Source organism: Dunckerocampus dactyliophorus, chromosome 12 (assembly GCF_027744805.1).
Source record: "Dunckerocampus dactyliophorus isolate RoL2022-P2 chromosome 12, RoL_Ddac_1.1, whole genome shotgun sequence".
In the NCBI taxonomy this organism is placed as follows: Eukaryota; Metazoa; Chordata; class Actinopteri; order Syngnathiformes; family Syngnathidae; genus Dunckerocampus; species Dunckerocampus dactyliophorus.
Genome location: NC_072830.1, coordinates 30475523 through 30499253, shown reverse-complemented (window position 1 = coordinate 30499253; position 23731 = coordinate 30475523). Strand labels below are relative to the sequence as shown.

The following is a 23731-nucleotide window of genomic DNA, read 5'->3' as shown; positions in this document are numbered from 1 at the left end:
GTGTATGACAACGTGCACACGTTTCTTAGATTCAAGGCCCGGTGGTGCCAAATACTGTAGATGAAATAAACAACACAAAAGCCCATTTGTATTGTATTTCATGCACTAATAATATTGTATTTCATTCACTAAAAATATTGTATTTCATGCACTAATAATATTGCATTTCATTCACTAATAATATTGTATTTCATTCACTAATAATATTGTATTTCATGCACTAATAATATTGCATTTCATTCACTAATAATATTGTTTTTCATTCACTAATAATATTGTATTTCATTCACTAATAATATTGTATTTCATGCACTAATAATATTGCATTTCATTCACTAATAATATTGCATTTCATTCACTAATAATATTGTATTTCATGCACTAATAATATTGCATTTCATGCACTAATAATATTGTATTTCATTCACTAATAATATTGTATTTCATTCACTAATAATATTGTATTTCATGCACTAATAATATTGTATTTCATGCACTAATAATATTGTATTTCATGCACTAATAATATTGCATTTCATGCACTAATAATATTGTATTTCATTCACTAATAATATTGTATTTCATGCACTAATAATATTGTATTTCATTCACTAATAATATTGTATTTCATGCACTAATAATATTGTTCCAAACATGCACATTAACAGCTGACTTGAAACACTTCCTGTTAGGGGTCTCTGGAAACAGCTTGGTGGGAGGGAGTTCCACAACCAGGCTGTTTTTGGGATGCAGAAAGAAAGATAACACGGGGTGTTGCATATTATGTACGACAGGGGTGTCCAAAGCACTGCCAGGTGAAAGTGTGAGATACACTTCCTGTTATACAGAATTTATTTAACGTTGATGTTTTGTTGTTATGCAAATTTGGAGCAGCTGGACCGGAGCAGGAGGGGATAGAGAAGAAGAGAGAAGAAAACAGAGGGGGGAGTGCAGGGACAAGACGGGGACATTTTATTTTCTATCATATTCAGTTTTCATTGCTTCTTACACTGACGACACTTACATCTGACGATTAAAAACGCTGACATGTCACTCACATGAAAGAAGAGAAATGACGTCTCTTGAGGAAGGAAAAAAAAGATTTCAGAAATTTCATTTCAGGCTTCAGTCCAACAACACTTGTTAGCATCATCAACTTGCATGTTTATGCATATGGATTGCGACACGTGCACACTTCCATGTAGAGAGCAGACCGAATGGCTCTTAAATGGAATTTGCAAATTACTGTCATCTGACGCAAATGTGCTAATTGCTGTTCTTAAGCTGCTGCAGTAATTAGGCTATGATGGCAGACTGCTACGCACACACACACACACACACACACACACACACACACACACACACACACACACACACACATCCTCTCTGTGGAAATAGAAGACTTGATTGAATGACTCATTTCAGGATCCATCTGAGATATTTCTAGAGCTGCTCAGGTGCAGCAGTGCTGGCATTCAGAAGTAAAATACAGTAAAATATCAAATAATGAAATAATTAAAATAATTAGAATGAAATTAGCGCTGGGGGTGCGCGAAGCCAATTGCACTCTAAACCGAGTGGGCAGGTCCGTCTTAGAAATGTGCCAGTATTGAACGAGTTGTTCAAAAAAACGCACGTTTTCAACTGAATGGCTCACGGCCAGTCGTCTCCGTGAACTCGTTTACTCGCTCCCCCTGCCACCACTAGCTACATGAAATAAGGTAAGCGGGGGGAACTTGTGGCGCATGTGCACGTTCATGCGCGTTGCGCCCTGTGCTGGGTGACTCGAGGGAATGGAGCATGCCGGATGACTACTATGTTATTCTTATAACATACATATATTTTTTTACACATTTTTACCATATTAAAATATGATAGCTGTGAGATGATTAAAAATGTTTCCCACCCCTTTTCTACACCAATCACCAGACACTTTCACGGTGCCTTCATGGACCTCCAGAATTTAGGAACAATGTTCAGAACAGACCAAACATAATTAAATAACATAGCTGCCCTTCCGCATTATCCTTCTTAATTTGATTGTTGCAATTAATCATTGCAATGGCATTCATTGTCCTGCCCCGGCCTTGCTTAGCAGCACGCTGTTTCATGGCGCTGGGCTTCAGCAGAGATTACCGGATTGCTAACCTCATCAAGACATAAACAACCCCGCGACTCTTTAACCGGGACTCTCCTTTTCAGCACTTTTTGTGCTAAGAGCGCGTGTTTGTGATGTGCTCAGCAAACTGCTCCACATTAGTGGGAAATGAAGGCGTTGTCCCGGTGCGCCGCGATTAAAGTCTGCCAGAAATGCTACGTACACGTCACACTTTAAGGTCGCTTGTTGAACTCTTTGCCTGCGCTAATTTACCATAAAAATGGCTTGTTTATCTGTGGTCATTTTAAAACTCAAAAGAGCATCTTCCCTCCCTTCAATGGACCTTTAATTGACAGTAAAGAGATTTGACTAAAGCACCCAAAACCCTGCCATAAAGCATTTAAACGTCCTCACTCAGCAGTTGAAGTAATCCCATTACTGTCACAGACAAATCTAAGCGACCGGTACCAGGACAAATCAGATGTGGGCAGGGGTCTCATGATTTATTTACACTGACATCCTTCACTCGCTGGGGTTCTTTATCAAATATGAATCGCTCGTCTCGTGGCAGTTGGACATTTTGTGCATGGATTGCAATGCAGCAATAATTTATGATAAATGAGAGGGCACTTTCAGTATCAAGAAAGTGGTTCCATGACACCAGCAGTCTCCAGTACTGCAGGCCGCAAATGTCATACCTGATACAGGGTATGAAAAGCAAGTATTGGCCCAGCTGATTAAGAGAGAAGCAAGCAGGCGAGGAAGTAGAATGAGCCAAACAGGAACACAGAGAGTATAAATAAGACACAGAGGCTCTCTTAGCATTTTAGCATGGATGCCAAAAGCTGCACTGAAGCAAAGGACGCCTTCTTCACGGTGGTGTCAATGGCTACTCTGTCATTCTCTAGCATTGCTGGGATCTATTCACACGGCAGGTGCCTTCAGAGAAAGGCACCTTTATCGGCTGTATGGGTTGTCTCTTAATACGTTTTCATCAATACTTGTGAACCGCTCTTCTTCCTCATTGGTCTGCCTTACTTTAGGCCGGTGTTTCTCAATTGTTTTCTGTCATGCCTCCGCTGGGGGACAGAAATGTTTGCAGGGCCTACCGAAAAAGTGATGATATCTACTTATTTGTCTGTACTGTAGAGGCTGACCTTGAAACTGAAACCAGCAAAATGCAACAAAACAGAGTGCGGTGAAGCGTACGAGCATATTCAAGAGTCGCATGCTGAGTACGACAAATTCATACATGTGGGCGGGTCTGCACTAACACTGGAGGTCCTTCCTGCCTGTGATGCGTTTTACCAAATGATTCCAAATAAAATTGACTTGAATGGGAAATGTGTCATGGTTTGATGTACAGATTGTTAAGTTTCTCTGCATGTGGCCACGGTGCCCCCAGGAGCTTTCCGGTGGAGGGTTCACTCCCCCGTTCTGACCTCAATCATCTTTGATTAAAGCCGCGATCCAAACGTCTGCAACCCCCACCCTGCGCTCCTTCACCATGCACCGTGGCGCCAATCTGAGCAGACAGGAATGAGTGTGAGAGCACATCACTCACATCTTCACGGGGGTCGAGGCAGGCGTCCACTTAGGAATCAGGAGAACTGCAACACGGAGTGGACAGTTCCGCCGCTTAATGTGAAAAAGATTCCAATCCGCTTCAGCAGTACGTCCGCTTTTTCGCATTTTAAGCGGAAAAAAGGTTTGGCTTGGTGATTCATTTTCCTTCAGCAGATTGGCCCGGAATACAGGAGGCGGATAACTGTTTTTAATGTTAATGACTTGCAGAACCATCCATAGACCCATTTATCTTCTCTGTCTCTGCTGAACCCACTAGAACCCACAGATGAAAGTAGGGGCTCACCAAACACGCTTTTATCATTCACGCTCAAGCAGTCCTCTTAAAATTACACTTCAGTCTTTTGCAGTTTTTCCAAATATATCCGTTTAAAAAATCATATCGTGGAGCCTTGCTGGTTCAATTATTCAAAAATATGCATATTCAAGCAAATTTGATGTATTTTGGGCATTTTTAAGCATAAAAATGGAACTGTGTGTGTGTAATTATAACGTAGTAAGTATTATTACTATTAGTAAGTATTATTACTACACAAGCGTATCAGATTAAAGACGCGTGTGTGTGAGAGTCTGTGTTATGTCTTATTTCTGTCTTATACATCTACTATATTGGCTAAAGTGTAGAGGTGCCTGCAGGGTGTTATTTCATCTCTACCGGGCTCTAGTAACGTTAAAAAGTGTGTTTTTAGAAGGTTGTAAACAGGTTTTCTATGCTCTACAAAAATATTCCATTCATAAAAAAGGAATTCTACTTCACGGAAATTCACTAATGAGGTCTGGAACCGATCCACTTTGATAAACGAGGGGTGACTGTACTTAAAACACGATGCTGTTTGTTTGTGTATTGTAGCCTGCTAGGTTGTTGTTTCTAGAAACACATTTTTCCAAGCAATTTATGAGCATTGTTTGACTCACGAGCCCAACCGTCTTCCTGTTTCTGCTCTTCCTGCAAGCAGCAGGAGAAGAGATAGCACACTTTGCTCCACTTATCCTGATATTTCTACCGGGTGAGCAGAAACCGCACCAAAGGGGGGAAACGTACAATGTATACAAACTCATTCGGAGCGGACTGCGTATCTGTGGTTCGGGACCAAAAAATGCGGTTGGCTTAGCATCCAGATGCGTGTTTTTATCATGGGACCAAAGGCTGCCCAGTAAACAACATAAGCATAAAGTTAGGACTGGATTGGCCGCTTTTGTGACATATTGCAGGACATGACGGAACTCAAATACAGTGGAACCTCGGTTTTCATACACGGCTATTTTCTTATGACGGCCTTCATTGGGTTGACATTACATGCTAAGAAAAACAAGGAAGTGAATCTTGAAAAGTGAGGCACCACTCTAATATAAAACAAAATGCTCTCTTGAATTTGTTGGATATTTTTATGTTCTGCTTTTTTTTTACCAGCTTACATTTCATGAAAATCTTGTAAAATATACTTTTCCAGAGTGCCATTGTCTCACACAGAAGGACGGAGGAGAGCAGAGCTGAGCATTTCTGGATGCTTTGTGCTGTCATGTTGAGAACACTAACAACTGAAAGCAGAACTCCATTGTGGTGGACTGTAAAGTCCTGAAGATTTAGAAAGATTTCGGTTTCCAGATATCCGCTATTGTTGCTGTATGGCTTGAGTCACCGTGTTGGCTGTTCGGCAGGACACACACGATGCTACGTGGCACTTTTGTGTGCAGCGACGATGGAGGCGATGTTAAATACGCAACTTTGTTGGCCTCGGCTTCATTGCGTCCAAGCACACAAGCCGAGCTGTGACGTCTGCGTGCATGGAGGTGCTTGAGGAGAAAATTGCGGCGGCTTGCAACAGCAGCAGCTGCGGCAGCGGCGGCTGCAGCGAAAACACAATGTTGTCTCTCTCAAGATGGATTCCACTGTGAGATTTCAGAGGACCAGTACAGAATCAAAATGGAAGAAGCCAGGAGGGAGGAGAGGGAGAGGAGGGGTGTGGAGTGGACGGCCTGGGAAGAGATGCTAGCGTATTGTTTTGGCTGACACATTGTGAGCAAAGGGGCATGTTCGTGTGGACTTCTCCTTTATTAACTAACTTTAGTCACATATCGTTAAAGATGTAAACATTGGAGCTGCTGTGTGGAATTCCAATGAAAGCTGTTTTGTTGTGTTTTTGCTTTTATATTTGCCCCCGCCCTCCTCCTCATGCCCTGAGAAGATGTCCTCCCACCGTTGTCTCACGTGCTCACATGCACACATGTCTGCCGGCGCCTCCTCACACACACACACACACACACACACACACACACGCACGCACACACACACACACACACACGCACGGTCCCACCCCTACCTCCCCTCCACCTTCATAAATTTCACTTGCTGCTCGGCTATTCCACAGCATGTAAACCAGTAAAAGCCCTTCAGGACATCCAATCCAGGGGATCCGTTGTCGCTTCTATCTAGGTCAGTGCTTACAATAGCTCCGCCGTTCCTTCGCCTCGACCACTTTGCTCTTTATTCTCCCCCTGTTTGCTTCACCCCACAAGGTCTGTTTTCCTTGTGCAAGTCTAATAGGAATAAATGCAAGCTTATGAAGCACTGCTTTTATGCAAATGAACCACAAGGGGAATATATATATATTCCCCTATATATATATATATATATATATATATGTATATATATATATATATATATATATATATGTGTATATATATATATGTATATGTGTATACATATATATATATATATATATATATATATATATATATATATATATATATATATATATATATATATATATATTTGAATGATGTAATTACTCTGGATTTGAATGTTTCTTATTAACATTTTATTGCTAATTGGTTTGGACTTTGTTGGTGTTGCACATGACAAGAAGCAGTGCAGCAACACAGCCGTGCATGCCACGTCCGTGTCCCCGTAGAAAGGGGATGACATTATGTGACCTTAGGGAGGTGGCATCTAATTTGTTAAGCCACACAGAAAAGAGCCCCACCCCCCCCACCCCCTTCCCCCGCCCTGTGCAACTGCTTGCATTGCATGTATTTTGCATGTGATCTCAAAGCACCTATTTGGAAAGCCTTTTTGCTCAAAAGGCACAAGAACAATAAACATTCAAGCTGCTGTTCCACGCAAATGAAGAAGTCATGGCAGAAAGAACAGATCACAACATGTCAGAACCAAGCCCGGCCAGGTCATTTCATGTGGTTCTAAAGGGATCGTTGGGATGTTTTGACATGAAGTTGTTCTACAGGGAATTCCCCCCCCAATTGGTCCCGTGAGTCCAGGAGCGTTATATTTGTCTCCCGCCGTATCGCCTGTGCATTCTTGTGTATGTGATGAAGACGCTGGCGGCAATGCCACTCCTCTTCCACGACGGCCATCTTGTTTACGCATGTGTCCCACAGCGCACGAAGATGCGAACGTCTTCATCACTTTCACAGGAATGCGCAGGCGACACACAAATACAACGCCGAGCATTTTGTGAGGTCAGATTTTTTCGAGGAGGCATTTTTGTGATGCAAATGTACTCTTTTCAACGCACCTTGTTTTGAGAAGCCAAACTCTTCACTTAAATGGCCCCAGCAACTAAGCGGAAGTACGTTCCTCGTCACGGAAATCCCACCAGAACTGGACTCACGGGACCAATTGGGGGGGGGGGGGGGGTACCACACAGCTGATGGGGAAGTCATCCATCTTCATGAAAAATCCAAACTACCCCTTTAATGGCACATGATATTCAGTATCATTGCTGAAATGACATGTACACAACAATGTACAGTAGTGCTTCTTCAATACGTGCACAAGTACGTGCACAACACTCCTGGAAATGACAGGAGTGAACCTACTGCAAAAACTAGTCCTCACTATCTTCTATGTGAAAGGAGTCTGCTGACTTGAAGGACACACAGCACAAAACAAAAAAAAATCCCCAAAACTGACTACTCATAGATCATCTATTAGACAGGAGCGCTTTGCTGTTTTAAAGGACCTGCTGCAAAAACACTATTCAAAGATCCTCTATACGCCCTGCTGTTTTTAAGGACCTAACGCAAAAAAAAAACACCAATCAAAGATTCTTTATGTGACAAGAGTGCTCTGCTGTTTTTAGGAATCTGCTGCAAAAATGTTAGTCTCTCCCGAGTTTTCCTGTTGAATATCCCTGCTTTTTTTCTCCATGCACCAAATGTGACCAGCATGTTTGTTTGTGTTGCAGGACAAAGACATCTCATCACATCCACAGGAGCCTTGTACATTCTGGACGTCCTGCCTGAGGATGGGCTGAATAACTATCGCTGCACCACACGCCACCGCTACACCGGTGAGACTCGACAGAGCAACAGTGCCCGTCTCATCGTCTCAGGTCAGTATTAGAAGGAGTTGCATTGATCTTTGGGAAAAAAATACCAAAATGATGTTTCACCGCATTTACTTGAAGCGTTTTATAACAGTTTTTATCATAAAAATACACCAGAAACCTTATTTTGAAAAAAATGTTGTTTAGATATTTGATTTTCTTGTCTAAAAGTAGAATGTAGCGGCCTGCTAGGATACTGTATGTACATCCTCCCAGCTTGCAATGACATGTGCCAGTGTAGCATGACACACACGCAAGCCAAGCATCGCGCTGACAATTAGCATGGAAATGAACGGAATGCGTCGTTTAACGGTGAACGCAGCTACCCCATTTTGACCTTGGGTTACTCAGACAAGATGGCGCCGATGAGCTCTTGTCTGCTCCCCATTGCTCGCTGCTCAACATGTAAGGTTTAAGGAGGAAGGGAGGTGCGTGTTTTGAGATACTAGCGTTTCATTTCACATTGAGCTTGGACCTTGGCTCTCTAGCTTGTCTTGGATCACATGTCACTCGATCTTTCACTGAATGACTTACACTGTTCTCGTTGATAGATTAAATAGACAAACCAGTAGTCTTCTTTTCAACAAGAACCACACCCCGAAACATATAAACAAGAATATAAATTTGACCTGCTGTTGACCAGATTTGTTCATGTGGATTTCCTCTGTTTTCCGTCCTTTCTTCCTCCCTTGCAAGTCCTGAGAAAACTAGCTTGTAGCTGTGGTGTAATCCTGCTGCTAACATCTACCGTAAAGGGGACAAAGTGTCCTTGGCTTAATATGCAAGCTGAAACTCAGGAGGACTCAGGATTTCCAAAAAGACTCCCTTTTCTGTGTGTTTTGACATTTCATCCACTCCCAAACGTAGTTTTTTGTCCAAAAAGACAATTGAGCTTTTAGGCTTGTATATGATCTCATGTATTTCAACTGCATTCCACCACTGAACACCTTGTCCTGGCTGGAGATCGACATGATGCATGCATAAATGGAAATGAGTAAGGTGCTAAGATGTTGTTGAAAACATGCAGTTTATACATGTGACTCTTTACCCACACAATCAATATTGGATCATACTGGCACACTCACCGCTAATCAACACTCAATCCTCTCTGTCCCTTCCAAGACCCCACCAATGCCGAGCCCGGCATCTTGGACGGCTTCGACCACCGCGAGGTCATGATTAATCACCGGGTGGAGCTGCCCTGCAAGGCGTCGGGCTACCCGTTCCCCAAGTACCGTTGGCTCAAAGATAACAGCCCGCTGGAGCCCGACAGCCGCTTCCGCCAGACCATCATGGGTTTGCTGATCGAGAGCACGCAGCCCAGTGACTCTGGAACGTACGTTTGCGAGGTGTGGAACAGCTATGGCAATGCCGAGGTCATGGGGCACCTCCATGTCAGACGTGAGTGTTCTTTTATTCATCCTCTTTAAAAGTTCAACCAACCATAATAGTTGTTTAACATATTTGCTAGGGATGCCCATACGGGCATCCAGATGAAACATGGAATCATAGAAATGTATTGTTGCTGTTGAAAGCACAACATGTTAGAATAGTTTACTATTGGTCATGATTTCTTTCATGACAATTCTTTTAGACAAAATGGCACTTTTCTATACCCCGCATAGCTGCTATACGCCATCATCGTCATTTCAATGAGCTCTATGTGTTTATTTGAACTTTTAAAGCCACCAGAACATTTTATTTACAGTAAGTCAACTGTTTCATTCCTCAAATACATGCCGCGCCTCAATTAAATGCGTAGTCCACGTGAAGGACTACATTGGTCAGTGAGTACTACATGACACTGTTGTTTCCCTGGGCAGCTCCTTCAGCAGCAGCCTGTTACACCCACGGTGTAAGAAGGAGAGGTTCCGCAGGTCCTTCATACCGACCGCTGTCAGGCTCTACAACACCTGCACCACCTGAACCATGTTGTAGTCACTATGTATTCTTTACACTGTACTCTTTACTTGCGTATCTTGCTTGCTTGCTGCTGTAACAAGTTAATTTCCCCGCTGTGGGATAAATAAAGTACATACATACATATTGCCACAGCCCCCCTGCTGCAACTATAAACCACCATAAACAATGACGTTATAATACACACACAATCTATAGTCCATTTTCATAATCATAAATATCACTAATAATAATAAACAATGGTAATTCATCATCAGCATTGTGGAAACATGTCAAATATATCATTAAATAGGATTGTAAAAATGCATTTGCCTTGCATCTATTAAATGCCTGGTACTCTCTGCAGTTACATAAACTGCAGATTGTGTTTTTTTCATTTGCTGTTGTGGGTACATTTTTAAGCCTTCGATTTTTTCTTCTTCCTTAATGCTGCTTGTGCATTTTTTCTTTGTTCTTTTTCTACCTACAAACACATTGAGATGTTTCCACGAGCGTATGAATATTACATCTTCTTCCCTTAAGTATATCTACCTCTCTCTCTGGCTACAGTGGATGAGGACATGCAATATTTTACAGGACAAATTCCCCTCCTCTTTGCGTCCTCAGAGCCCCTGAAAGCAGTGGTCAGCCCCCGCAAGGTGAAGGGCAGCGTGGGCAGCAAGGTGTCTCTGTCCTGCAGCGTGAGCGGCTCGGACGAGTATGAGCTGTCGTGGTACCGCAACGGCGAGATCATCTACCCTGGCAACAACGTGCGTTTCACCGGTCTCAATCGAGAGAACCTGATCATGGAGGGAATGTCCAAGAGTGACGGTGGGGCCTACCAGTGCTTTGCCAGGAAGGGCAAAATGTCCGGTCAGGACTTTGTACAAGTCATCCTTGAAGGTAAAGATACTGTACGCACACAGCAATCGATAGCGTGTTTCCATGTGAATGGCCTCCTGCTGTGACTTCCTGCTGGAGACCACCGTCATTATGATGAACACAGACTTCACAAACGTACAAACGCACATGCGTGTGACTCCATCAGCTTACCTTGGCTAGTGTTGCTCAGGCAACCGTCTGCTACAGCCAGGGAAGTGTAGAAAAGCAGGAATAAATCGATCATCTGTCATCATGTGCAGCAAACTTAGATTCTCTGTGGGTACTTGTATCAGCAGGCACACCGTGTCGGCAGAAGTACTCTATATGGTCACATGATCACTTCACAAAGTGAAATGCAAGAAAATGTAGAGTCCTTTTCCTTTTGCAGATGTAGTGGATTATACCAGGGGTGTCCAAAGTGCAGCCTGTGGGCCGTTTGCCACCCGCGACTCTTTTTTTTCAAACAAGATAACTAAAAAAAGTAAGAGTAATTTGCACTTCCCCTCCTGTGTTTGGAAGGCGACCAGTCTCCATCTCTGTGTGTTAAAGCTTAAGTCCTAAGAACTTTTGCTATATCGCTCAAATCTTCACTATAATCACTGCAAACATCCTTTGTTTAACGTTCGCTTCCAAAAATCGACGAAGCAATTCACTTACACTGCAAAAAGGGGCTGGCCAAATATAAGATACAAAGACTAGACTTAAAAGTAGTGAAATTAGCTGTCCATGCAGCAAGAAAATGATACTTTGTGAGAAATCCTAAAGTAAGATTTTTATATCTAGAAATAAGCAGGACCTTTAAGATGAAAATACTTATTTTTACAATAAAATGCTTATGCTTTCTACCTTATTACTACTGATAAAAAGTGAAATGTTCTTAAAATAAGAAATATGTTTTAAGTTTTGAAGTGAAAATGACCTGATAGTATTGTCAAGTAATAAAGCCATAAATAATAAATAATAAAGTAATAAAGCTGTATCCTGAAATTAGCTGACAGATCTTGAAGTAAGCCTAAATCCATCTTAAATGCAAAAAAGGGCTTGCCAAAGGTAAGATGAACAGACTAGATATTAGGAAAAAGTACTTCAAACTAGTGAAATGATCTGTCTCTGCAGCTTGTTCATAAATTAAGATTTCTATATCTACAAATAAGGCCTAACCTTAAGAGCTAAAGTTAACCTACCATGCATATTGGAAGGAAGCCAGAGTTCACTAAAAAATAACAAAAAATATTTTCCTAAGAATTGGCTTGCTATGCTTTCTTAATATAAAATTATTTTTCTCGAATAAAAATGGCCATCGTTTTGAAATCAGCAAATTTTTTGATATATTTTCTGTATGTGAGTTTGTTCTTAAATTTTGAAAGTTAGAAAAGCAGTTTTTGCTCCTAATTTAAGGCAACTTATATATCAGTCTGATGTTGAAGAATGATCCCAATTCACTTCTTAGCTTGTTATTAGAAAAAAGAACTAATTTCTGGCTAAAAATATCTTCATACCAATCGGCTAGCTATACTTTCCTAATATAAGTTTATTTTTCTCAAGTAAAAAAAAGCTAAATGAGATATTTCTTCTTGTTAGGAAAAAAATAAGAAATGGTTGCTTAAAATGGGACTTTTTTACATTCTTGAAATGTAGTTTTTGCAGTGTATTCACTTCCTATCGGTGTAAAGGTGTAAAGAGTTTTGCAGCCACAAAGAGTAAAGATCAGCTGGAACTTGATTGTGAAACTTCTCCATGTTTTTCCGTGTTCCCCCTCCACAGACGGCACGCCAAAGATCCTGTCCTCCTTCAGCGAGAAGGTGGTCAACCCCAATGAGCCCGTCTTTCTGGCCTGCAACGTAAAGGGCACGCCGCCACCTCGCTGCGTGTGGTCGCTGGACGATGACCCCGTCATCAAAGACAGCCACCATCACCTCGGACACTACGAGACGCACGAGGGCCACGTGGTCAGCCAGCTGAATGTGACACACACGCAGGTGCAGGACGGCGGCGTGTACCGGTGCACGTGCAGCAACTCGGCCGGCCTTGTGTACCACCAGGCTCGAATAAACGTAAGAGGTGCTTGTCAAATCAGCTCCTCCAAGAACAACAATACACATACCTGTCTGTCTGTCTGTCTGTCTGTCTGTCTGTCTGTCTGTCTGTCTGTCTAAATGGAAGACGCACACGACTGCCGATTGTTTGGGAATTTTGTATAGCCTCATTTTTCCTCCTCCCAGTTTTCAGTGTGCTTACCCTTTAGGTCAAATTAGCACATTTCCAAAATAGGCAGCTTAGCAGGTGATACGTCTTATTTTGCATGAATAAGTGTGTCTGTGGTGTGTGTGCTTACAAGAGCAGCCTATTCTACAACGTTTAGATGTTAAAGCAATTCCTCCCTTTAATGAGACACAGAATGCATCATGGAGCTGGAGTCGTGATTGTTACATTATCGTTATTTAAATCCCCCCTTCAGATGTTGAGCACTTTTAACCTGCATGCCGTCCTGCAGCGCATTAAAGCCAAGTAAGTTAAATCATTTTGCGCAATTGAAGTCTTTTTATATACGCCATACCACAATGGATTTGATGAGATTTAAGTGTCGACGTTCACACAAATATGGTTTTATTCCAAATATTGCAGTCATGTGAAAAAAAACACCCCACGGGAGGTGTACAGTATGCTAGCTCTTTTACTCCTGCACTGCTGAACACAAAAGGGTGACAATCTGTCAAAACATGCACCCCATTGTGGTGCTCGTGCTATTATTTTTCCACCACATGACGGTTATTAGAACCCATAAGTCAGATTCACTTGAAATTTGTCACACAGCACAATGCGCTCTACAAAACACCCACTATAACTTTAGGGTGTTTTACCTCATCGACACCAAATTTGGTACACACCTTTAAGGGACTAGCAAGCACATGTGTGTCAAATCTGGGCAAGGTTGATAGAAAATTATGGCTACAGGAGCATGGGCGGGACGCAGCAACTAATTGGCCATAAGTCAATGACCATTGACCATGAAGATAAAGCTTTCACCATATCTGTATTACATGTATGCTAGCATGTGTTCCAAACCATTACATTTACTTGTTTATGTCCCAATTGTTTACCCCATGGCTAAATAGCCATATCAAATGTCCAATGTAGCCTTGGAAGTGGACATCCACTACATCAAATGGCCGAACGTCAACGACAATGATGCCTGTTTTATTTCAAATCCATTGTGATGGTGTGCAGGAAAAAATCCAAAAACCTCGTCCAAATCTCCCAAAATCTCAACTGTACTGTTTTGTGTACACAACACAGCAGCAAAGTCACAGCCCTGACAATAAAGCCACCATGACTGATAAATGTCCTCTCTCTGCGTCGTTCCAGGGCGTGCCAGCATTCGCCCCATGAAAAACGTCACCGCCATCGCCGGGCGGGATGCCTTTATTCATTGTCGCGTGATCGGCTACCCGTACTATTCCATCAAGTGGTACAAGAACTCCGCCTTGCTGCCGTTCAACCATCGGCAGCGAGCCTTCGAGAACAACGGCACGCTGAGGCTCACCAATGTGCAGCAGGTGGACGCCGGGGAGTATAACTGCAAAGTTATGGTGCAGCCCAACAAGATGGACTCCCAGAGTGTCCACCTTCGTGTGAGAGGTAAGAGTGAGGACCTCAGGCAAGGTCTAGCACATCTATCAGTATCAGATTTTCCTGAATTAGACAGTCACTGAAAACATAAATGCGAGTACAGTGGAACCTCTAAGGCTGAACCCATTCCTGGTTTTTCCGTCAGTGTGTCACAAGTGTGTCACAAGTGTGACACGTATGACTTTCATGTCAACGGCTGACTTTGAAGTGCATGCAAAGGTTTAAAAGCTGTTTAAAAGATGCAGATACCACAATTTTGTAGACTTGTTTCAAAAACAACAAAAAAAAAAACGCCGTAATTTCCGGACTATAAGCCGCTACTTTTTTCAGGAAGTAGTGATTTGGAGTCGTGAAGTGGACTCTCGTATCATGTTTTGATGTCATGTGCAGCAATCATGTTTTGATCTGACAAATGTAAAGTAAGTTTGATCAAGAGTTACGATTACCACAGCTTCTGCTTGGACCGCGGTCGTGCAGCAGTGTTTGAACTCTGATGGAAAAAAGGCGTCTCACGTCTCACGAATGACGCTGGGAACATCCAGTGGCGGCAGGATTGCAATGTTTATAGTGTGTCTTTCTGTGTACATATCCCATGTTACAGCGTGGACATCTGCGGCTTATGGACAAGTGCAACATTTTTTTTCTCTTTAAATTTGGTGACCGTGGCTTATATTCAGGTGCACTTAGTCTGGAATTTACAGTACGTTGGGACGTTGCCTACAGCCACGGCTGTTATGCCAATGTTTTTTGACTTTGCGCTAATTAGAGACACTGATGATGATTTGCTTTAAAGACAGCTATAGAGAGGAATGAAATGGATTTGTTTACAGTATGTCATTCTTAATTGTTTTCAAAAGAAGTTAGTCACTGTAAAAGTTTAGTGTGACTTTACTCGTGTATTTTCATCAAATTGGGAGTGATCTGACCTGAGGGGTCTTTGGTTTAGTGTAGTTTATTTGAACATGAAGGTTCCAATGGAATACATCTCATGAATCATTCTTTCACAATTCCACATGTCCAAAAGGAGTAGGAAGAAGCAAAGCTTATTTAATCCTACCCCCCATCTATTCTACATCTAGTACAGTACATGTTGTTCACTTCCTGCATTCCATGTCATGTTTTCTGTAATAGTCAGGATAATACATAATAGATAACGTCTGTGTAGGCTCTCAGTCGTACAGGAGTTGTCCATCGAGGAAAAGGCTTCTTGAGACGTCATCTGTACTTCTGTGTAGAAGGTGTCGGACGTTTCGCTCCTCATCCGAAGAGCTTCGTCAGCAAACTAATAAGTGCTGGTAGCTTAGGCCTTAAATACAGTAAGAGTGGGCGGAATTGGTGTGCCAATACCCTCCTCCTATTGGTTCGTTACACTAAGCCTGGGCGGAGCAGTGGTATAATCCTATCCTGTTATTCACACCTACGCTAAAAGGGAAGTGTCGCTCCCTGAATTGGGTATGAACGACTCTGATACTGGCTTGTTAGCATCTATTGTTCTGGCTCGGCCCTGCCTTCACCTCATTTGCAAGACTAAGAGCTGTGGGTTTTGGTCTCAGTAACCTGCTGAACACAGGGTCCAAATTAAACCTCAAACCACCATTCCGATTCAATGATGGGTTCTGTTGTTTGACAAAAATAGCTTCCTTTACTCCTCTTTCAAACCATCTGTTTTCTTTGGCCAAAATCTTTACCTCGCTGTCCTGAAAAGAGTGATTGGTAGCTTTAAGGTGTAGATGTACTGCTGATTGAGGACCACTAGCATTGTCCCTGCGATGTTGATAAAGCCTTTTTTGGAGCATTTGCTTAGTTTCCCCAATGTAGTGCTCTTTGCATTCCTCATCTTTACAGTGGATGGAATAGACCACATTGCTCTGTTTCTGGTTTGGAGCCTTGTCTTTAGGATGCACTAATTTTTGTCTCAGGGTATTTACTGGTTTGAAATAGGTAGGAATTTTGTGTTGCCATAAGATCCTCTGGAGTTTTTCGGAGACCCCCGCTACATAAGGGACTACCACTCCTCTCCTTTTTGCTTCTGTGGGCTTTTGGGTTTCTTTCCCTACTCTCTTCTTTTGACATTTGTTAAAAGCCCACCGTGGGTACCCACAGGTTGAGAGCGCTCTCTGGACATGTTGTGTCTCCTTTTTCTTTCCCTCAGCACTAGTTGGTATTTGTTCCGCTCTATGTTGGAGGGTCCTAATAACCCCTAGTTTATGTTGTAGTGGATGGTTTGATTCAAAAAGCAGGTATTGGTCAGTGTGTGTGGCCTTTCTAAAGACCTCTGTAAGTAGCTGTCTGTCCTTTCCTATAATTACCTTGCAGTCTAAGAAGGCTAGTTGGTTTTCTTTAGTGTCCTCGCGAGTAAATTTGATATTGGTGTCCACCGCATTGATGTGATCTGTGAAAGACTGAATTTCTTGTTTTTTGATTATGACAAAGGTGTCATCCACGTATCTAAACCAGTGCCTTGGTTTTGTCCCTGAGAAGGATGTGAGAGCCTGTTTCTCCATCTCTTCCATGTACAGATTCGCCACTATGGGTGAGACTGGTGAGCCCATAGCCCATAGCTTTTTGAATCAAACCATCCACTACAACATAAACTAGGGGTTATTAGGACCCTCCAACATAGAGCGGAACAAATACCAACTAGTGCTGAGGGAAAGAAAAAGGAGACACAACATGTCCAGAGAGCGCTCTCAACCTGTGGGTACCCACGGTGGGCTTTTAACAAATGTCAAAAGAAGAGAGTAGGGAAAGAAACCCAAAAGCCCACAGAAGCAAAAAGGAGAGGAGTGGTAGTCCCTTATGTAGCGGGGGTCTCCGAAAAACTCCAGAGGATCTTATGGCAACACAAAATTCCTACCTATTTCAAACCAGTAAATACCCTGAGACAAAAATTAGTGCATCCTAAAGACAAGGCTCCAAACCAGAAACAGAGCAATGTGGTCTATTCCATCCACTGTAAAGATGAGGAATGCAAAGAGCACTACATTGGGGAAACTAAGCAAATGCTCCAAAAAAGGCTTTATCAACATCGCAGGGACAATGCTAGTGGTCCTCAATCAGCAGTACATCTACACCTTAAAGCTACCAATCACTCTTTTCAGGACAGCGAGGTAAAGATTTTGGCCAAAGAAAACAGATGGTTTGAAAGAGGAGTAAAGGAAGCTATTTTTGTCAAACAACAGAACCCATCATTGAATCGGAATGGTGGTTTGAGGTTTAATTTGGACCCTGTGTTCAGCAGGTTACTGAGACCAAAACCCACAGCTCTTAGTCTTGCAAATGAGGTGAAGGCAGGGCCGAGCCAGTACAATAGATCCTAACAAGCCAGTATCAGAGTCGTTCATACCCAATTCAGGGAGCGACACTTCCCTTTTAGCGTAGGTGTGAATAACAGGATAGGATTATACCACTGCTCCGCCCAGGCTTAGTGTAACGAACCAATAGGAGGAGGGTATTGGCACACCAATTCCGCCCACTCTTACTGTATTTAAGGCCTAAGCTACCAGCACTTATTAGTTTGCTGACGAAGCTCTTCGGATGAGGAGCGAAACGTCCGACACCTTCTACACAGAAGTACAGATGACGTCTCAAGAAGCCTTTTCCTCCATAATAGATAACGGTAAGACCCCAAATATATATATATATATATATATATATATATATATATATATATATATATATGTGTATATATAAAATACAATACATATATATATATATACATATATATATGTATATATATATATATATATACACAAACAATAAATAAATAAATCAATATTTTAAATAAATATGAATAAAGAACAAAACTTTTTTCTTTTTTTTTTAAAAAGCAAAACAAATAAAATAACAAACCTGACAGAACATCATTGTGATGATCAAGACTCTTCTGCCTTGTATTTAGCAAACACCGACTGCTTGTATTGTTTATGAATTTGCTCATCTCTGTACTTTGTTTGACTTTAAGAAACGATCTTTTAACTGCATCTGCAACAAAAAAACTTTTTTTTTCCTCCGCCCATGCATCAGCCCTTCATAAGTTTGTAGAAATTGGTGGAGCTGTTTTTACATTTCACAAAAACATGCCAGCATTCATGTCTTAATGTGCGTGCTGTATTGATACGGTCAGCTGGCGTCCTGGGATGTGGACCACGCCACTTGCTTTTAGACGTCAGCTTCTGCACATCCAAATGGCGTCTCTGCGAAGGCAAGCGTCGACATAAATAGATTTGATATTCATGTCAGACTAACAAATGAGTCTACCTGCTCTAAATTGTAATGAAGACTCTCACTGTGCTAATGATATCACAGAGCCCATCTCTGCAGAGACCTTCTTATGAGCCTTAATTGGAAACACGACGGAGGGTTTCCCCATTACGCTCCATTTCCTTCCTTCGTCTGATCAGTACATGAGGATGCCACATTACGCTTTGTCATCAAGTGAGGGGAACAGAGGGAGGGGAGCGAGACGATGAGGGCGGTGATACAAAACTACGCTTGTCGGCGGTGCCACGCTGAGCCAATGCATTTGTTTAATTTCAGCCTACTCATGCTTAAAATACGCGACGGTTCTTTGGGGATCCCGGGAGTCCATTATCTCCACTTTGTTGAGAATTAAATAAGTGCTGCTTTTTTCTCCAGTTATATGAGCTCACTGGACACTCAAACACAGATGACTTGTGCGATGGCGGATGGTCTACAAATATCTTTTCTTCCATTACTCATGATTTCACTATAATGGCGTATCAACATAGCGCACGGAAGTATAATCGTTGATCACAGCAGCGATGCAGCCAATGTTGTAATGCAGTTTTGAAAATGAATAACACTGCTGAGTAAACAACCTCACATGAGTTTGAGTAGTGCACCTTACATTTTAAAGCACATGCAGAGGTAACAACTCATCCTGCCTGGGGGGCACACACGCAGCCGCACAGCTAGCATGCTCTGCTAAACTAAGCTAACCCAACCACCTCCACCGAGTAAGAGTTTCAAAGTTTTTTTGCCGGTTTATCCGGCTGGTTAGTGTTTGTGACGACATGCCGCTGGGGAAATATTTCCCCACACTAATGTTCCTTCTCACGATTACGGTGTTTCATTTAAACTATCAATTTCCTGCGAGATTCAGTTTTTTCCGCAGATTCTTTTTTTATCGGCCAATTTTGTGAGTTTTTCCGCGATTCCATGAAAAACCAAACCAAATAGCCGGTTGCATCGGTTTATCGTTCACAACCCAAACTGATATACACACCAACAGAACAGGTGGCTGATGATGTCAACTATTAGTGGAACTTGTGAGAGATAAGCAGATGCGTATGTGGGTCTCACCATTTGTGTTCAAGTATACAGCTGGGAGGCGCTACTCGGCCTGCCAAGTGTGATGTACATGTAGCCACTGTTGGAGGAACATAGGAATTCATGATAACCCTCTTATTTCCTTCACATGTGCTATTCTTGTATTGTTGATTGAACCGCCCCCACAGGAATGTGGGAATTAATTATGGCCTTATAATTATTGTAATCACTTAAGATAAGCCGACTGTGTGGCAACCTTCAGGCGCCACCTTTCACGGGGAGATCCAAGATGTTGCAACTCGATCACTCACGCCTGTGAAAATTCATTCCAGATCAAAGTATTCTCCGGGCATCGAATCATTCCTATGCAGACTTTGAGCGTGAACTGATGAAGCCTGCTTGGATGAGAAGGGAAAGTCTTCTCAGACAGTCCAGTTGCAATCAATTCAATACCCTAAAATTAACTAACTAACTACCCTAAGACTATGTGTTTTTTGTAACACTGTAAGAAATGGGGTGTTTTAATTTTTAGACCGTGAAAGACTTTTGTGGCGGCTCATGTGGGAATGGAAGGCATGCTGGCGTACACGTGAAACAGATGTTTTATAATGGTCAATGGTTTATGTCTCGCCCGTACTCCTGCAAAGACGTTTGGCTTGATGCAATCTTGCTCAAATCTTAACGCAGGTGCTTGTCGAAATGTGTGTACCAAATGTTGTGATACGGCTGAACACCCTAAAGTTACATGGAGGTTTTTGTAGCTTGCATTTTCGAAATTTCAAGTCAATCCACGTTATGCGCTTGAACTGAAGTAGTTATGGTGGCAAGAAGTTGGACTAGTGTTTTTTTCACATCATTACATTAGCTTACCATTTTCTTATGTATTTTAAAGCAGCAAGAGTGCATTTGGAATACAGGAAGTGAACAAATGTATTGCAATTGATGTAAACGAGATGGGGGGTGGGATTAAATAAGCTTTGCTGCTTCCTACTCCTTTTGGACTTGTGGAACTCTGAATTGTGATGTGTGATGTACTCCATGGAACTTGTTCAATGAAACCCTGACCATAGGTTTCAGGTTTAATAACAGCACCACCATGTGGCGTATTTGGCGGAACGTAACAGCACAGGTAACACAGTAGGGGTGCGTGTTTTGACAAATGTTCACCCTTTTGTGTACAGCGGTTCAGGGTTACAAGAGTTAGCTTACACAAATGCATACAGTCATGTGAAATGCATCAGTTTAAAGTTCTGCATCTCTTTGCGGCCAAAGACACGATGTTCCAGAATGCCAAGCAGTTGCCGCTCAATTCTTTGCTCTCCAGGCATCATAGTCAGAAGACTACAGGATGTCACTCAATCTTTTGAAGAAAAATGTTCTCTGATTGCTGTAATGATGCATCATTTTGGATCCTCTTTCTCCCCCCTCCACCATCTTCAGTCCCTCCCTACATTCAGCCCTTTGAGTTCCAGCGATTCACCATCGGTCAGCGTGTCTTCATCCCCTGCGTGGTCATGTCGGGCGACCGGCCTCTGGACATCACCTGGCAGAAAGACGGACGCCCCATCCCAGTCAGCCTGGGTGTGACAGTGGATAACATCGACTTCACCAGCTCACTGAGAATCTCCAACCTGACGCCTGACCACAACGGCAACTACACGTGCATCGCTCGCAATGAGGCGGCCGCTGTGGAGCACCAGAGTCAGCTTATCGTTCGAGGTTAACCTGCATTTAGCTTTTTGATACGTGGAATTGTGTACAAGCTGAGGAAGGATGTCACTTATCTGTCCAAACGGCTTTGTGTTTGTCCAGTTCCTCCTCAGTTTGTGGTTCAGCCTGAAGACCAAGATGGGATTTATGGGAAAACGGTCACTCTCAACTGCTCTGCTGAAGGATACCCACCACCAACCATCGTATGGGAACACTCCAAAGGTACATACCCAAAAGCTTGCCCCCACCTCACATGACGGTAAAAACAGATGATACGTTGGTGAGGATTCATTTTTTTCACAGATGAATAGGTTCAGCAGACGGATGCATGCCCTTACGCACATCAAGGACTAGTGCACACGTACACACGCGCACACACACACACACACACACGCACACATCATGCAAACAGGTGTTGGGCCAACACGGGCTTGCAAGGTATCTCCCCTGCAGCATGCGGGACCCCATTACAGAAAAACACACAAAGCAGGCGGATGCGGAAGAAAGGAGAAGAAGGCAGGCAGGAAGGCAGCAGGTGAGTTCACCCACTTGAGCAGGAGGGCACGTGAAGAGGGGTCCCAGGTGTTTGCCCCCTCAGCCGTATAACCAGGGATGAAAGCTTTACCAACAGAGAGACAACAACCAATGAGGGGTTGTACGAGCGTGCACCCAGGATCAAAAGAAGATGTCCGTTTTTCTACCTTTGATGGGATTTGTGTGTGTGTGCGCATGCATGTGCACGTGCGCCTTATGGCTGATTATCACCTGACCATTCCTGATCGCTATAGCAATTGTGGCCTTTGTCGCAGCTTTTCAAAGGATCTTTCCTACATTTAGTCTGACACGTTGGAAATGATTGGAATTCTAGGCAACAGTTGGAATAAGAAAGTTTGAATTATGTTAATTATTATGTAAGTGGACGGTGCTGGAAGTTCTGGACGGAATGTACGATGTTAATGCTTAGACTATGCACTGTTACATCATCATCATAATAACAATGCATTTTATTTGTAAGCACCTTTCAAAGAAGCCAAGGACACTATACATAGACACATATGAAATAGAATAAAAGAAGATAACATACAAATGGCATAGTCAATTACAGAGGAGGATGTCCCCAATAAGCTGCTTTTCAGTCTGGATTTGAGAGGAAGAGGAAGAGAATCTATGATACGGATGTCCGGTGGAGAGAGTTCCAAAGTTTGGGAGCAGAGCGGCTGAAAGCTCTGGGGGGTGGCCTTGTGGATGGCCTTGCATGTATACGGAAGGATTTGGAATTTGATGGGGAGCCATTGGAGGTGCTGCAGGATGGGGGTGATGTGATGAAATGAAGGGGTTCTGGTGATGATGCAGGGGGCTGAATTCTGGACCATTTGAAACTCATGGAGGGATTTGAGAGGGAGGCTGACGAGGAGCGAGTTGCAATGATCAATCATCAACAGCGAATGTGAATGGATTCTTCTGCACATGCAATAATCAGGTTGTTTACATGCAAACAGAACTCGTCAAATTATAAATGGATTTTTGAAAAGACTGAAACCTCAACACAATCTGTTCTAAGATGTTGGTTAACCTCCGATTTGAATTTAGAATCCATTTTTCCTACAGGGAGTAATGAATCTGTTCCAGGGCGAAGCTGTGGACATCATGAGACCTTTATGTACTGTTCAGGCAATGTCGTAGTAGCGTTTAACTGTCCAGCTTATTGTCAGGACATGTGTGTACTGCTTTCCCATGTTGCAATAAGATGCCATCATTTATTTGACCCTTCTTTGTTGACATCATTAAAAAATATCACAAAAGCCCCTAAAAGAGCGAAGCACTCTTGTGGGGTTAACTCACTGAGCTGAAGTCTCGCTACATACAGTATGTGAAGGTCTAGTAGTCAGACATATATGTCCATTTAGAGGTTCCACCGTATTGCCTCGTTTCTTGCATGTCAGAGTGCCGCTTCCAGGGAATGACAGTCTGGCTTCCTTCTACAGCAACCTCAGAAGCAAAGAGCCAGATGAATGTCTCTGGGAAAAAGGGAACCATACGTAAAGGTCGCCCGCTATTAGCATAACAACCAGCTGTATTTGAGTATGCAAAATCCATAATTCAAGGAGGAACACGTCTCCCTGGTTTTGCTCTCCGAGGGGAGCAGAAACAGAGTTGCCACTTGACCCTGTTCTATCCAGGCCACTTTGTTGCCTTTTAATAAAAAGCAAAGCAAAGAAAGACCCACAGCTCTCTAAAAGGCCCGATCTTCACATGTCCACGTGTGTTTAATAGAACATGAGCCAAGGTC

The 23731-nt window shown here is 42.7% G+C and overlaps 1 protein-coding gene across 2 annotated transcripts in view; it reads left to right on the top strand.

The window, feature by feature from the left end:
- LOC129190764 (cell adhesion molecule DSCAM-like) overlaps nt 1-23731 on the top strand; it is a 130130-nt gene that overhangs the window by 78318 nt on the left and 28081 nt on the right. For both annotated transcript variants that reach the window (XM_054793278.1, XM_054793276.1), the window contains exons 4-10: nt 7888-8034; nt 9151-9429; nt 10555-10830; nt 12574-12870; nt 14176-14448; nt 21172-21450; nt 21544-21663. In XM_054793278.1, the coding sequence (XP_054649253.1) occupies nt 7888-8034; nt 9151-9429; nt 10555-10830; nt 12574-12870; nt 14176-14448; nt 21172-21450; nt 21544-21663 (1671 nt within the window). The remainder of the gene's footprint in view (nt 1-7887; nt 8035-9150; nt 9430-10554; nt 10831-12573; nt 12871-14175; nt 14449-21171; nt 21451-21543; nt 21664-23731) is intronic.